The sequence below is a fragment of the Ailuropoda melanoleuca genome, chromosome 12 (genome assembly GCF_002007445.2).
Source record: "Ailuropoda melanoleuca isolate Jingjing chromosome 12, ASM200744v2, whole genome shotgun sequence".
Classification (NCBI taxonomy): Eukaryota; Metazoa; Chordata; class Mammalia; order Carnivora; family Ursidae; genus Ailuropoda; species Ailuropoda melanoleuca.
In genome coordinates, this window is record NC_048229.1 from 68,350,757 (window position 1) to 68,367,326 (window position 16,570).

A 16,570-nucleotide genomic window follows, 5' to 3' on the forward strand; every position below is an offset into this window, starting at 1 on the left:
GACGTCTTTGATCTTCAGTCGAGCCTTCTTGACTGAATGATCATTGAAACCATTGACTCACTTCCTTTTGCAGCAACATTTAACCCTCCTTCTCAAGATCTAATATGGTATTTTTACCTAGATGTTTATGGATGATCTAGAACTCGTATTTGTATTAAACAGGGTGTCATGGGGTATCATTTTCTTCGATTGGGCTCCTTCCATCTGGACAGTGAAGTAAGGCTTTTGAGAGTATATCAAAGGCAGCAGAAAATCCTAATTCTGACCCCAATCCCCTTTCAATAAATAGGGAACTTAAAACCTATTCAAGATTGTCCTGTCCCCCATGCGGCTGCCACAGTGTGACAGGACTCATGCTTTGAACAACAGTCACCCTGTCAGCAGGCTTCACACAGAGTTGGCTGTTTGGTTTTCTAAAGCTCTCCTAAAGCGTGAACTCTCCAATGACGGAAAGTTTAGTCATGTTGCAAGTGGGAAGAAATTTGTAATATGTCATATAATGAAGATATGACCTGTAATATAAGGTCATTTATTTATAAGTCACCATGTTCTAGGAGAGCACCCGCTGGATATCCTGGTCTTTTGAATGACAACACTCACACTTCTCAATTCCACAACCTTGTCAGGTACTCACTGCTATGGTCATGTTCTAGAACTTGTTCATCATTACCCATAAACTCCAAGACCTCTGCATTACACATCCTACTTCCTGACCACATCTTCTAACTTTCCAGATGACTTACTCCAGGAAGTAATCGGTCGCGTACAAACCTCCAGTCCACTTCTTCACTCCCTACCACCCCTTCACTTCTTTTCTTACCCCGTTTGGAAACTGTGTCTATCACTGTAGGCGCTCCCTTGCTCCTTCCCCTTCTTCATGCTCTCCAAGCAAAACTTCAGCCCTGGTAAACCCAATTCTCCGCCTTCTCTGTGCAGGGTGGCTGAACACAGCTAGAGACAATCCTCCTCTCTTCTGAATGGTCTTCATCTAAATTTAAGACCACAAATCTCAAATAGACCCTTTGGTCTGCCGTAGTAAATTTGCCCTCCTTCTCTTCAAGATAACTATTTTATGGAGGTCATCACTCTCCAAACCTCTCAGGCCCTTTCCTGTTCCCCATTCCCAGCTAATGATCTCTCTCCTGACTGCATGGAGGGAGCAGCAACATTGGAAGACGACCACCTGATTCTCCCACCACCAGCTCTACGAGCCAGGCTGTACCCCAGCCCAGCGCTGTGCCTTTCCTGGCGGAGTCAGTGCCCCAGCTCTCATCTAAGGCCCTGCCCCTGGGCGCTGCCCCCCCCTCACTTCTCACTCAACTGCTGAATTCCTGCAGTCATCCCCTCTCTCCTGTTTGCTTTTTGCCCTGTCTCATGGCTCCTTCCCATCAGCATCTATGCATGCTATATTGCCTCCCATCTTTAAAAATACTGCCCCGAGACCCCAGACCCCTCTCCAGCTGCTACCTCCTCCAGTCAACTCCTCTTCACAGCTGTTCCTCTGAAGAATTGCCACAGGCCTCCCTCCTTATCCTCACCACCGTTCTCTCTTTGACCTATTCCAGGGAGGCCATTGTCCTTACCACCTCCAAGGACCACTCCTTTCAAGGTCACTGGCATTCATCTTGCCAGATCCCGTGGCCAGTGTTCTGTCCTCATCTCCTGTGACCTCATGGCAGCTGATAACTACTCCTCTTGGAAGTGCTTCCCAGCCATCGGAACACCACACTCTTCCACTTTCCCTCTGCCCCGTAAAGGACTCCCTCCTCTCCTCCAGCTTCTCCACCTCCTCCAGAGCCTTAGGATTTTGGACTAGACTAGAACGGAGTCATCTACTCTTTTCTTTTTGTTAGCTACCTTTTCTCCATCGGTGATCTCATCCAGATCATGGCTTCAAGTTCTTAAATATTTTCAGTATGCGTGTGACCCTCAAATTTCTTTCTCCCACCCCAATTTCTTCCCAGCTCAGGTTCATACATCCAAACTCACATTCAGTATCTCTCTTGAATGACTTAAAGACCTCTCAAAATTTGTGTGTCTGAAAAGTAATTCTGGCCCACTCCCAACACAGAACAAGACAAAAAAATTGCTCTTCCCTCAGTTTTTCCTTTCTTAATAAATGAATTTCCCATTTTCCAACTTGATCAGGCCAACACTCAAGCAGTCATTCTTGGGGCCCCTCTTTCTTTCACATCCCCTCCCAAGCCCTGGTGGGATAGGATGCAAAGGAAAGTGTCAGCCACTTCTCCCCACCTCCACCATGACCATCCTCATCCCTGCCGCCATCATCTCCTTCCTGGAGTGAGGTAACTTCTAACTAAATACCTAACTAACTAACTAGGTAACTGACTAGTCTTCCTGCTTCCACTCTTGTCATCCCAAACAGCAAGCACCATGGTCTTTCAAAAATAAAACTCAGATCACATGTCTGCCTGAAACATGCCAACAACTTCCCAAAATACTTGGAATAAAATCCAAATTCCTCACTGTGGTGTACAAGCCCTGCATATTCACCCCTGACTATGTCTTAGACTTCAGTGAAGCCCGGCCCTCTTCCCCATCGCTCACTCAGTCCAATTACACTGGGCTCCCATGTGCTCCCCAGATCCCAGCAAGCACGCTTGTGTGGAGGGAGCTGGCTGTTCCCTCACAGAAAGACTCTTCTCTCAGGACCTTTCTCATTCTTTATTGTCCAACTCTGTCCCCGCTCTCTGTCCCTTTACCTCATGCTGTTCTTCCTGGCACTTGTCACTCCCTGAGACTGTTGTTAATTTGTATATTCACATGGTCCTTTTCTGTCTGCCCCATTTGCAAGGAGGACCACATGGGCAGCAACATTGCCAGCCTTGTTTGTTGTTGTATCCCTAGTTCTAGAGGGGTCCCTCGTGCAGGGGAGGTGCTCAATTAATATTTCTTGAATGAACAAATTCATGCTGTTCAGTACATTCCACACCTTCCACAGTGTCCCTGCTTAAAGCTTACAGCAATTCTTTAAGGAAGATAGGCATTTTCCATTTTACACGGCAATCCCCATTTTACAGATGAGGAAATGAGGCACAGAGAGATCTCATGATTTCCGCGAGGTCATATGGCTTGTAAGTGTTGTGAGAGCTGCTGGGACGCCAAGCTGGATTCTAACTCCTCATCCTTTTCCCGCTCAACAGGTTTCCTCCAGCCCCCTCCCTACGGGGCCAACGCAGCGCCGGCTCAGCATCAGTCCCAGTATCGGAGGTGAGACTGGGCTCATGAGCTGTGTGCTTCCTGAGGACCTACTCACCCAGATCCTGTCTGAGCGCCTCCAGGTGCGTCTCTGCCCACCCGCACAGAGCTGCAGGGCGCAGACTCCCTCCCTGAGCTGGGTGCTGGGGTTCCGATCTGTAGCCCCGTGCTGCGGCAGCTTAGCACCCAGGGGCCCTGGAGAGGAAAGATGGGTTTCTTCATCCCCCACAGTCATTGACTTGTCCTTTTGACAGCCCTGCTCAGCCCCTGGCCCTGGCGCAGTCTGCAGCCTGAAGCCATGCACCTCAAAGGATCAGTGAGCAGGTTACATATTTTTTTAAAAATCAGTTATGATACAGCCCTACGGCAGTGTATTAAATATCATAATGTGGAGCCATGGAAAGTTAGAATTTAGAGCTATATTAATTCCTGTAAAAATTTGTCTTCGATATATTATTCAATGAGAAAAGCAGATTATGAAATAGTGTATAAAACACAAGTACATTTCTATAAAAGTTTTTCTAAATATGTGTCTTACACGCGTAGTACAAACTCGTAAGGCCCAGGTAACTGTGGTTACCTTTGGTTAGCAGCGTAATGGATTTTTAGTTCTCTCCATACATTCCTGAATCATTTCACAATGGCAGATTGCTTTTAAAGTCAAGAAATACAATAACTGTTTCCATTTTTTAAAAAAATTATTCATAAGTGTTGTACAGTTAAAGAAAAGCAAACAAGATCAGCAGGGGTGGGGAGGGTACCACTTAAGCCTGTTTGCTGCTTAAGGTTTACAGAGAGCTAAATTGCTTACCAGGTCTTGGAGTTGTCCATTTGCCTTGGATTTTTGGAACTAGGCCACAGTATTAGTTGCACATTTAAATATAACAAAACGGGGCCTGAGCTTCCGAGGAGAAGAGGAATGTCATCACAGGAAATGGCTTGTGTTCAGGTGTGAATGCCAGTGTGTTCAAGGTGCTGTCCCTCTCAGCAGATGTGAGCAGGGCGGGCTGGTACGTGCTCAGCTATGCCACGGACCCAGGTTAACCACGGGGCCAGCCCACAGGGGTCCAGGATAGCTGAGCGACTCGGAGCACTGACCCTGGATGAAACATGGACCTTGCACTGCTTCCTTCATCAGGACGGTTTTGCTATAAAGAAAACGAAAAAACAGCAGCTGAAGTAAATGGTGTCTTTAGTGATGTAGTTGATTTACATTCTGATACACGATTCTTGTCTCATCAAAAACTGGTAGTGATGGGGCGCCTGGGGGGCTCAGTAGGCTAAGGGTCTGCCTTCGGCTCGGGTCATGATCCCAGGGTGCTGAGATCGAGCCCCGCATCAGGCTCCCTGCTCAGCGGGGAGTCTGCTTCTCCCTCTGTGTACCGCTCCCCCTACTCGTGCTCTCTCTTTCTCTCCCTCTCTCTCTCAAATAAATAAATAAAATCTTAAAAAAAAAAAAAAGGAAGGAAGGAAGGAAGGGATCTGGTAGGTGAGCAGCGCCTGGCCTGGGATGGCCCGTCTGTGTACTACCCTTTGAGTAACACTGCGGTACAGCAGAGGGTGCCCTTCAGTGATTAATGTGATCAGGATCCTGACACACCAAGGCATTAATAACACTGAGAAAGGCCCACCTCCTCCTGCTGCCCTTGCTGTCTGTTATTCGGTGCATGGGAATATCCTGCCTTTCCATCTTCTGTCCCCGCACCTCATGGACCTTCCCAGACCCTGACTTTCACATTCCGTTCGCTTTCCTTATTTCCGCAGCGACAGAATCAATCTTTCACTCCACAAATACATATGATAAGGATCAATCATGACTGATAAAATATTTGGATGTTTCTCTTGTATTTTCTAATAGTGCATTGAACATGGCAGGTGGAAAGGTGGTTTCACGGGTTTTGCAGTATTTTCACTGGAGCCCAGTAGGTCTGCAGAACCAGTTGCAGCCCCAGGGAAAGCATAAGAAGAATGGCAGTGTTCTCCATAGAGAACTGGGCAACTGTGGCCCTAGTAACTGTCTGCTCACTGTGGTTTCAGCTGAGTGACTGCTTCCAAGGAGTGGTGTTTGACAGCCTCGAGACCCTCTTCGCTCGGAACGTAGCTGTGGCTCTCCTCTGCCTGCTGAAGGCCATTGGCAACCAGGACCACATCTATGTTGTCAACATGGCCCAGGATTACACAGCCATGAAGGCCCAGGAGAAGGCCAAAAAGGAGCAAGAAGGTAGGGCCTCATGCCCTCCTGGGCTGTCCCTTTGGCAAAGCTGTGGTCTTTGTGAAATGCTTCCCCTCCAGGATGACCCCTTGGGCAGAGGACATTGTTCCCTTTGCCATGTTGTCAGGGCTCACCTCTGCCCTGTAAGGTGCCTGGCTGACCGAGGTGACCTGTTGAGAGACAACAGGATGAGGGATGAACCCAGCTGGCTCTTTTCATAACAGACACATTCCCCTTTCCCCCAATATCACACTGCGTCCTTTCGTCTTCTCTGTAATCACAGCCAAGCCGAGAGGAATGCATCACCGGTCCCATCCTGACTCAGGTGACCTGTTAGCTGCTTGCTTTTGTTCAAGACGACTGTGCATTTCCTGCCCAACTGGAGGTGCCGACCAACGGTACAAACCAGTTTCCGCGTCGTGGCCTGCTGTGCCCAGGCACTGCGGCAAATCCTCTGTACCTTTGAAATGTCTCTAAATGGTGTTTGGGGTTATTTAACCCTCTCAGTAACTCTCTGAAGATCATTGTCCCCCTTTTCCAGATGAGGAAAATGAGGCTCAGAGATATGAAAAGTCTGGTGTAAGATCACACAGCAAAGAGGCACCTGAGTGGCTCAGTCTCTTAAGCATCTGACTCTTGGTTTCGTCTCAGGTCATGATCTCAGGGTCATGGGATCAAGCCCTGCGTCAGGCTCTGTGCTCAGTGGGAGTCTGCTTAAAAGATTCTCTTTCTTCCTCTCCCTCTGCTCTTCACCCCACACACACACTCAGCTCTCTCTTGCTCTCTCTCTCAAATAAATAAATCTTTTTTAAAAAATTCACACAGCAAATTAGTAAGGTCTGTGTAACTCTGAAACCTTTGCATTTTCTGTCACTACAACAGTGGCCTGAAAAAAATTTCAGTGACTGAAAAATAGATACACGCACAGAGTAATGTTAGCTTGAGTTCCCACTTTAGGCAGAAGCAAATGTAGCAAATCTTGGTCCCCAGGGAAGGCCACGCTGTCCCTGGGAGGCAGAGTCCTGCTCTAGCCTCAGCTCTGGTCACATCACTGCCCTTCCTTACTTGGCCTTCCCTCTCTCTTCTGGAAAATCCACACAAATCATAATGCTTTTCCATTTAAGGAAATAATTACAAATATGAGCTCTCTTAGTTCTTAAACTCAAAGACTGCTTCCTTACATTCTCATCCAGAGAAAAACTAAGAAGAATGGCCAGGCATCCCCAGCGGGGTTCCAGCCTCCAGCTTCCTGGTTTTCCAGAAAGCTCATTTCCCCATATCATCAACTTAAAAGAAAATATCTCTTTTCATTTTCTCAATTACCTGTGGATTGAAGTTTTGCACAGTTGCATTATGGGCTCCTCTCCCCAAAATCATCTGCATTTGAAAAAATCCTGAGGCAGCATCCTAGTAACAATATTATTATATTAAAATCTAATTTTTACTGAACATTTATGAATTTGTCAGGCACTAGCTTTACAGGATTACTTGATCCCCACCACAGCCGATGAAGGTAGAATCATTGTTCTTATCTGTTTCTACCCCTTCGTAAGTGTCAGAGAATGATCTCCAGATACATCTCTCTGAACCCAAAGCTCAAACCCCCAAGAATGGAAGGTGGGAAGTCATGCCCGTGAAGCATGGAAAAGAAGCCAAGAGCCTTTGTGCTGGGTGTGGGCCTGGAATCTGTAGGGTGTGGAGGACAGTGCCCCTTTTTCTGCAAATGGCTCTGTCACCCTGAGGACTCTGGTGGCATATGTTCATCATGGATAAAGTCAGCGGGTGGCCTATTACTTCCTTATTGCTGCGGTAGCAAATTACCACAAACTTGATGACTTTGAACAACACAGATGTACTATCTTACAGTTCTCGGAGTTAGAAGTCTTAAAAGCGGGGTGTCAGCAGGGCCACGTTCCTTTAAAGACTCCAGGGAGAGAATCCTTTCCCTTGTCTTCTAGAGCTTCTAGAGGCCACCTGCCTTCCTCAGCTCATGGTCCCTACTTCACAGCCTTCTGACCTCTGCTTCCATCGTCTTCTCTCCTTCTCTGACTCTGACTCTCCTGCCTCCCTCCTACAAGGACCTTTGTGGTTATACTGGGCCCACTCAGACAATCCAGGACCATCTCCCCAGTTCAAGGTCCTTAGCATAATCACATCTGCAAAATCCTCTCCACCATGCCAGGTCACATATTCACCCTTCAGGGATTAGGACGTGGACATCTTTGGAACTACTGTTCCAGATGGAGACCAGGCTTGGAACTGTGTGAGTGATGGAAGGCCCACCAGAGATCAGGAATGCCGCCAATGGCACGAGCCCCCACCCCCTGGCGCAGACCCTCTGTGTGGGCTGGGAGCTAAGCCACCAGGGGACCCCCGCAGCCAAGGCTGGGGAGTTACCTTCCCTCACCTTCCTGTCTCTGTTCCCTCCACAGAACACAAACGCAGGGAGGCACTTGAGAAAGAGAAGGAGCGTCTCCAATACATGGATGAGGAAGAGTACGATGCCATGACAGAGGAGGAGAAGATCATGTTCAATCGCGAGGTTCAACAGGCCCTCCGCGAGAGGAAAAAGAGGTCAGAATCAAGGGCTAGTGGGAGTGGAAGTGGTTCTCCTGGGAGTAACACACAGCCCATCCTGGAGACTAGGGTCACCTTCCAGGAGGATGACCTGCCAAGATCAGGAAAACACGTTGCCCAGTGAGGGAGTTGGTCGCTGCAGCCTTTCTGGGTTTCTCCCATTATCCTCTCCTTCCTTCTCTCTGGAGGGCATCTGAGACTAGGGGAAGGTGATATGATGTAATGGGGTTGGGCTTCTGGCCCCTGTGCTGTCCTGGGGCTCTCCCCAGCGTCTCCTGACAACTGCCCCCTTAGGTGTGACTCATCAGCCTCTGTGCTCAGGTGTCCGCAGCTGGTGACCGAGGGGCCACTCTATTGACATGAGCTTAATGGTTGTTCCCCAGAACTTGGCCATTTCTCCTTCCCTGGCCAACGTCTTGGCCTTTGGTGGTGTTCTCTGTCCCCTGAGTTCTGGCTGCCTCTCCCACTTGATCCTCGGCCTGGGCGTTTCACCAGAGACCCTGGGCAGGCTCTCGGCCACTCTCTGTGCCCATCACTGGGGACCACATAGGAATGGCTGGATCCCCTCCACACCACCTGGGGCCCAGGAGACTCAGGCTATCTCAGCTGCAGGTAGGCAGAAGGATATATGTCCTTCCTGCCCCAAACCTTCAAACATGCCAGGGGAGGAGGGCATATAGCTTACCCCCCATTGAATTTCAAACATTAGAAGGGGCAGAGCCAAGATACTTGCCCTTCTATTTAACCTCCTTCTCTGCTCTCCCTCTGCCTCCAGATTACTCCCACTGACCCCAAAAGAGCTTTTATGTCCTCTCTGTCCCCATAGTATGCCCTCATTTCTTCATCTGCATGGTCCATTGTAAAAATGCCTAGTCCTCCACAGGTATATAAAGATTGGCTTTGGGATTCCAAAGGGATCTCTTTTCTTTCTCATCCAGATCATTCCTTTCAGGAATTCATCTCATGGTGGACTTAGAAAATGTAAATCTGATCCTCAAAGCTCAACGATAATTTGTTTGTGTCACACACACACACACACACACACACACACACACACACACACGAAGTAATGAAGAGTTGACTTCAGTGGGTAGAGAGTCACAGCAACCAGGAGCAACCAGGGATTCCTAGAGATGAAAACAGGGGGTTTGTATTTTCAGAAATGCTGTCCTCTCCCTGCTTGTTTGTACTTGGTGCCCTCTCTGCCCTTGGCAGCAGGACGGGGACAGCTGAGTCCATAGCAGGGAGGGAGGTGGGGTGGGGGGAGAGAGAGGGAGGAGAATTCGGCTTTCAGATCCAGCACCATGGCCCTAAGCTAGCCATTACGGATGCTATTTAAAACATGATTTCTTATTGTCTGAACATCAGACGTGACAGTGTAAGAAGCTGGGCCTCATCTGAACTGATATGTATTCATTTTAAAGAGAGAGAGAGAGAGAGAGAGAGTGCACATGAGCAAGGGACAAGGGCAGAGGGAGAGAAAATCTCCAGCAGACTCCCCACTGTGCGTGGAACCTGACACCGGGCTCCACATGGGGCTCGACTCAGGACTCGATCCATGACCCTGAGATCCTGACCTGAGCCAAAATCAAGAGTCGGACACTTAACCGACTGTGTCACCCAGGCACCCCTGAAAGTTACTTTTTAAAAGCTATTAACATCAATCTTATTTTCAGCCCTTGCCTGCTCTCCTGTGAAAGAAGATTAGAATAGAAATACAGATTGAGAATTCCTCTTAGTTGAGTTTGAGTTCATCAGTTTTGCTGAATGACCAAAGACCCTCCTTTCTTTCCTTCTTTCCTTCCCTTCCCTCCCTCCGTCCCTCCTTCCTAACTCCCTCCCTAACTTCTCCCTTCCTTCCTTCCTTCCTTCCTTCCTTCCTTCCTTCCTTCCTTCCTTCCTTCCTTCCTCCTTTCCTTCCTTGCTTCCTTCCTACCTACCTACCTTCCTATTTACCCAGATTTCTTTGGTTCACTCTTTCTTTTTATGCCCAGGAAAGCTCTTCCCATGTCCCTCCATCAGACACGCCCAGGCGGAGGTGGGGCTTGGGGCAGGAGGGGCTCTGAACTCTGTTTTCTCTGCCTGGTTTAATAAAGGGAACTGGAGAGGCTGGCAAGGGAGATGCATGAAAAGAAGCTACAGCAGGAACTTGAGCGGCAAAGGGAAGAAGATGAGCTAAAACGGAGGGTCAAAAAGCCAAAGCAAGGACCAGTAAAAGAGGAACCTATCCCGAAGAAATCTCAAACAAACCGGCAGGTAGCAACCCTCACTTGCTCCTTAGCAAGAGGCAGAACAGAGGGAATGGTCCTTCTCACCACCCATCAAGCCAGTACATTTCCCTTCCACAAAATTGACCTGATACTGTTTGGATCTTGTGGTGGAGCAGAAGGTAGGAGGAAAGAGGCTGACATTTGTTGAAAGCTGATTATGTGCCCAGAGCTCTGTCTGCACTTTGTTTTGTCTCCCCTCCCACCCTGTGGGGTTCAGAGACATGAGGCCCATCTGGGGCCGAGAGAGTTCAAAGACCCCACCCACTTATGTCTGACCACAGTCCTTGCTCTTTCCACTGTCCCCCCAGGTCCCCTGGATGCTGGTGAATAGGCTGGTATTAACAGCCGGCCTCCAGCAAGCCACAAAGTCAAGGGTCCCCCTCCGTTCAACCAAGAGCTTATCTTAACAACAGTCAAGGTAGACACTCTAACATCAGCTTGTCCTTGCAGACACGTAGCGATAGTTTATCAGCCTGCCAAGCTTAGCAGTCATGTCTCTGCTGCCATGACCCGGGAAAGGCAGAACAGCCAGGGTGGCACTCACAGCCCAGCAGGGTAGCTAGCTAGCCGGTGTGCATGGGGGCTGTCCCAGCACCAGACCCTCTGAGGGTGAAGCGAAATCATGCCTCCCAGACAAGGTGGATGAGCAAGAGACAGTGACCACATCTGGGTAGAGGTGAGAGCAGAGGAATTCATGCCCAGGGGTCACAATCCCGTAGAGCTCAGGAAGGAGCAGGGTCTGCATGTACAGAAATGGCCCAGGCTTGGGAGCAAGAACAGCACGAGAGGCAAGCAGGCCTGGAGTCTAGACTGTCACTGGCCTCGGGCTGCTTTGTCCTGGGCTCCTGAAATCTTTCAAGTGCAAGCCCTCCCTGCCCCTCTGCGGCCCCTCCCTCCACACAAAGTCCTCTGCCTGAAATCTCATGTCCGAACAGAATTCTCCATGTCTTGGCAGTGACTCTACTGATGACAGAGAAAGAGACGGTAGTGGCCAAGCCCCTCCCCGCCCTCCTCAGTGAGTGACCCCTCCATGAGACTGCTTGGCCAGCAGCAACCTGTCCACACTCTCCACGCTGTGTTAGAGATGCAGACAGATGTGAAGGAGGAGTGGTACGGTGAGGCCAGGGGAAAGCCAGTGCTGGCCAGGCCTGCCTCCAAGCCTGACCTTAGGGAGGAGGAGTGCTGTCACCAGAAACGGGGGTTCTGGGCTGTCCGGCCGGCAGTCATCATTAGACCGACTGGACTTCATGTCACCAAAGAATGGCCAAAAGCCTATGGAGCCTCCCCAAGGATTTCATCCAGGGGAGAAGAAAATCAGAGCCCACAAAGCAAGTTTAAAAAGAGAAAAAGAATCAAGTTGGTTTCTCTATGCAAAGTTACTTAAGTAAACACATATATTTTTTTTAAAAGCCTGGGGTACAGCCAAGTTCTAAACTCCTATTGCCAACAAAGGGCCATGGAAAGAATATTTTAACAAAGACCCCCAAGGTGATTCTCTGACAGCCCTGGTGTGGGCAAGAGGCACCTGGAATCCTGTGAGGCCTCTCTCAGAACACACCGTCATCTTGCTCTAACTTATGCGGTCTGTTCTCCCTTAAAGAACTGTGTTGATCGTATTTTATGTGTTTTGCTTTCTAGATTCTTACTTTTTCCAAATTAGAGGTCAAGATGGATACACTAGAAAGGAAAGGATCTGTTAGGGAACATTTAAATGAGAAGGATGATCTAAGCAAGAAGAAAAAGAACCAACTAGGAGATATCTACCCGCTTGGGATTCCCCTCGTCCAGGAACAAGAGGACAGCGAAGGGGACCTCCTGAAGGATGCTGACAAGCACTTGGTCCAGAAGTTTAAGACCTATGAGTTGACTCTGAAGGATATTCAGAACATGCTCATGAACTGGGACCGGAAGCAAGGCATTCTGCTGCATCACACCGGCAGTGAGGACATGCCCCACGAGCCTGATGACCAGCGCCAGGCTCCTTCAGGTGGGCGCCGAGGCCGCAAGGACCGAGAGAGGGAGCGTGCAGAGAAGGAGAGAGCCGAGAAGGAGCGCCAGGAGCGGGAGAAGGCCGAGAGGGAGCGTCTGGAGAAGCTCAGGGCACTGGAGGATCAGAGCGACAGAGGGGAGGTGGAAGGAGGGGAGGAGGACCACCATGAAGGGAAGAAGGATCTGGGTGTGCCATTCATAACCATCCAGGCACCCGACTTCGAAGGCATGAGCTGGAAGCAGGCCATGGAGAATGACATGCTTCCCAAAGGGGATCAGGTACAGACTCTTCTCCAGGCTGGAGACGTGATGAATCAGGCAGTGGGTACGGTGCTAATGGCCATTAAAGTGTTCCTTTCTGCACCCCCCTATTTCCATTAATCTCCGAGGCCCCCTTGGATATGAGACAACAGTGGCTAAAAGGACCTTTTTCTGGTTGGTGAAAATCCATAGAAACTTCCACAGATCTAAATTACTCCAGCTAACCTCATAAAAAACAGCCTGTAGAGTTGTTGGTTTTTTTTTTTTTTAGTTTCTATTTAAATTCTAGTTAGTTAACATGTAGTGTAATATTGGTTTCAAGAGTAGAATGTAGTGATTCATCACTTACTTGTGATGCCCAGTACTCATCACAGGTGCCCTCCTTATTAGTAGCCATCACCCATCTAGCCCATCTGCCACCCAACCCCCCCTCCAGCAATCCTCAATTTGTTCTCTATCATTAAGAGTCTCTTATGGTTTCCTTCCCTCTTTTATTTTCCTTCCCCTCTATTCAACTGTTTTGTTTCTTGAATTCCACATATGAGTGAAATTGTATTGGTATTTGTCTTTCTCTGACTGACTTTTTTAAGTATGCTTCACATCCAACATGGGGCTCAAACTCATGAGATCAAGAGTCACATGCTCTACCAACTGAGCCAGCCAGGTGCCCCTCTCTGATCAACTTATTTCACTTAGCATAATACTTTCTAGCTCTATCCACATAGTTGAAAATGGCAAGATTTCATTCTTTTTGATGGCTGACTAATATTCCATTGTATATATACCACCTCTTCTTTATCCATTCATCAGTTGATGGACATTTGGGCTCTTTCCATAGTCTGGCTATTGTTGATGCTGCTGCTATAAACATCAGGGTGCATGTACCCCTTCAAATCTGTATTTTTGTATCCTTTGGGTAAATACCTAGTAGTGCAATTGCTGGATCATAGGGTAGCTCTATTTTCAACTTTCTGAGGAACCCCCAAACTGTCCTCCAGAGTAGCTGCACCAGCTTGCATTCCCACCAACAGTGCACAAGTGTTCCCCTTTCTCCACATCTTCACCAATGCCTGTTGTCTCTTGTGTTGTTGATCTTAGCCATTCTGACAGGTGTGAGGTGGTATCTCGTGGTTTTGATTTGCGTCTCCCCGATGAGGAGTGAGGAACATCTTCTCATGTGTCTTAGCCATTTGGATGTCTTCTTTGGAGAAATGTCTATTCATGTCTTCTGCCTGTTTCTTAACTGGATAATTTGCTTTTTTGGGTGTTGAATTTAATAAGTTCTGCATAGATTTTTAGGGTTGATTTTAAATATTGATAATACTGATGTTACAGGCTGGCAAGGTAGGTATACTGTGGAGTGAAGCAAGAGTCGCAACTACTTGAAAATCTTGTTCCTACAAGCTTCCTATAGTGACAGAAATCATACTATTACATAGCTTTTTGTTCCTAGAAAATATCGCATAACCAGCAGCCCAACAGGTGGTGGTTTGAAGGAGACGGTTATTAAAACGTTTTGTCCAGAGATTAACTTTTTCTGCAAAACACCAGAAAGCAAATATTTTAGGCTGCAGGTCCTACAACTTCTGTCGCAGCCATGAACAACATGTGAATCAATGGACAAGACTCTGTCCCAGTATAACTTTATTTACAAAAACAGGTAGCAGGCCAGACCAAGGGGCCACAGTTCACTGATTGCTAGTTTAGTTGATCAGAAACTAGACTCAACCTTAACAAGGAGGGAACAGCCCAGGGGGAAAGTTGGGCAGGTAAAAGTTGATGGGAAAACACAGGTAATTCCTCAAGGGGGACAGACTGGGGTGTGATGTGGTCTCACAATGAGAGTCTCAGAACCTTGGCTTGTTTTCTTTGCCATACTTGACCTGCTCCAACCCTAACTTACTTTCAGCATCAGAAAGAAAGAACGTTTAAAGGTAAATGAAACATTAACATGGGATCTGAAAACAGATGGAACAACTCTGTAGACATCAGAATTTTAAGAGCTGGTGTCTAAAACATATCTTTTTAGTGCCTGCTATGTTCTAGGCCCTGTGCTATATCACCCTGGTCCCTGTCCCAGTGGAGTATACCATCCAATTGCAGAGGCAGAGGCAATAAGATGACTAAAGTCATCATGAGAGAAGGATAGGGAGCACGCAGCCCACAGCAAGAGCCCCAGCCTGCTCTGGGGGCATGGGGGTCTAGAAGGACCTGCACAGCTGTGTCACAGACCTTTCACACTCCTTCCCCAACACATGTCCATGGCAGTGGCATCTCCTAAGAATGTTAGGGAAAGGCAAGAGGGTCCAAACCACCCTGTGCTCACTCAGGGAGACAGCTGGGGACATCCTGCCCTCTGCATCTGAAATTAACCACAGGCTTTTCCTTTAGATCCTAGACATCTTGGGTCTGGGCTCCTCTGGACCACCCATCCCACCTCCCACCTTATTCTCAATCATCTCCTACCCCATGAAGCGGCTGCCTTTGGACACAACAGAAATCCTGAAGCATTTCGTGTTTGTGATCCCCCCACCTGAAGAGCTCTCCCTGCTGGATGAGAAGAGAGAAGGGGAAGCAGATGCAGAGCTTTCAGGCACCCTGGGTTCCGGGAAGGTAAGGAGCAAGCCAGCCACTTGTTCTCCTGACGTTGGCAGGACTTCAGTTGGGCAGACAGGAAAGGTCACCCTCCGCATGGTCAAAAACAGAGTGTGGTGTTGGGTGTCGCGCTCACTGATGTGCTTGCCCTTGACTCATTGTGAATCCCGCCGGGGGACCCCTCGTGAGCCTCTCGCAGAATGGCTCATTCTCATCTCCACCCTTTCCAGGCCCCGTGGGATGGTCTAGGGAACTTGTTGAATTGCTCTGAAGCTCATTTGGGAGAAATAATAAGCGAAAGCAGCTCTCTTAAAAAAATATATTAGCCTGTATTGGGAAGCCAAGGTAGCTCACACAGCACATGAGGGTACAAGACTCAGCAGACGCAAGGTAGGGGGCACACAACACTAGGAAAAGGACGGATTATCGAAGAGTTTGTGAGCAGGAGATTGGATATTTTGGTAAACTCACTTTTTATCTCTTTGCCTGACACAATACAGTAAAATTAATTCCAGCTGGATTAAAACTATGAGTAATCCAGGGGCGCCTGGGTGGCACAGCAGTTAAGTGTCTGCCTTCGGCTCAGGGCGTGATCCCAGCGTTATGGGATCAAGCCCCACATCAGGCTCCTCTGCTATGAGCCTGCTTCTTCCTCTCCCACTTCCCCTGCTTGTGTTCCCTCTCTCGCTGGCTGTCTCTATCTCTGTCGAATAAATAAATAAAATCTTTAAAAAAAAAAAAAAACTATGAGTAATCCAAATGAAATCACATATACGTAGAAGAAAATATATATGCAATTAATACAGTAAATCACAAAGGAAAATAGATTTGACCAATAATATCCAGAAGGTATGTCTATTAAAAACCAGAGAGGGGTTACTTATTCCCAGAGAAGTATGGTAGCCCCACATTTGAATCTGCCCACACAGCCTCCTACAAACCAAGCACAACAGCAAAGAATAATAAAATCAGCAGGAAGTAGGCCCTGCCTCAGCCTCAATTAAGTGGAGAGACTGCCTCAGACTTCTTTTTCCAAATAAGTAGGGAATTCTCATCTGAGGTCAGCAGCATGAGTGGGCAGGCCTTACTAGAACAGAGTCCAAATAAAAAAGATAAAGAAAAAAATGCCAACTTCAGAGGTGACTGTGACACCCACCTCTTTCCTTAAAATTAGCCATTAACAGAAAAGGGTTGAGCATACTTTACTTAACCATTTTAGGAGGAACTCTAATTCATCCCCAGTTGACAGAGGAAAGCTCTTCATTCTAGAAGAATGGCAGCTAAAACTATAGAAAGAATAATAAAATTAGAAAAATGCTATTCTGTTATCCCCAGCGAAGTAATTAATGAAGGAGCACCAACTGATACAAAAAGCAGTACTTTGTTGGGGAACAAGACATTCACTGCAAGCCACAGCGTCGTCCCACAGGTGACTGGCCAGCTGCAA

At 47.9% G+C, this 16,570-nt stretch overlaps 1 protein-coding gene across 1 annotated transcript in view; it reads left to right on the forward strand.

Annotated features, from left to right (window-relative positions):
- The window catches only part of HYDIN (HYDIN axonemal central pair apparatus protein), a 363,532-nt gene that overhangs the window by 260,737 nt on the left and 86,225 nt on the right, over positions 1-16,570 (forward strand). Inside the window, exons 42-47 of the mRNA XM_034638025.1 lie at positions 3,165-3,302; positions 5,257-5,440; positions 7,864-8,005; positions 10,105-10,264; positions 11,917-12,546; positions 14,920-15,141. Coding sequence (XP_034493916.1) covers positions 3,165-3,302; positions 5,257-5,440; positions 7,864-8,005; positions 10,105-10,264; positions 11,917-12,546; positions 14,920-15,141 — 1,476 coding nt within the window. The remainder of the gene's footprint in view (positions 1-3,164; positions 3,303-5,256; positions 5,441-7,863; positions 8,006-10,104; positions 10,265-11,916; positions 12,547-14,919; positions 15,142-16,570) is intronic.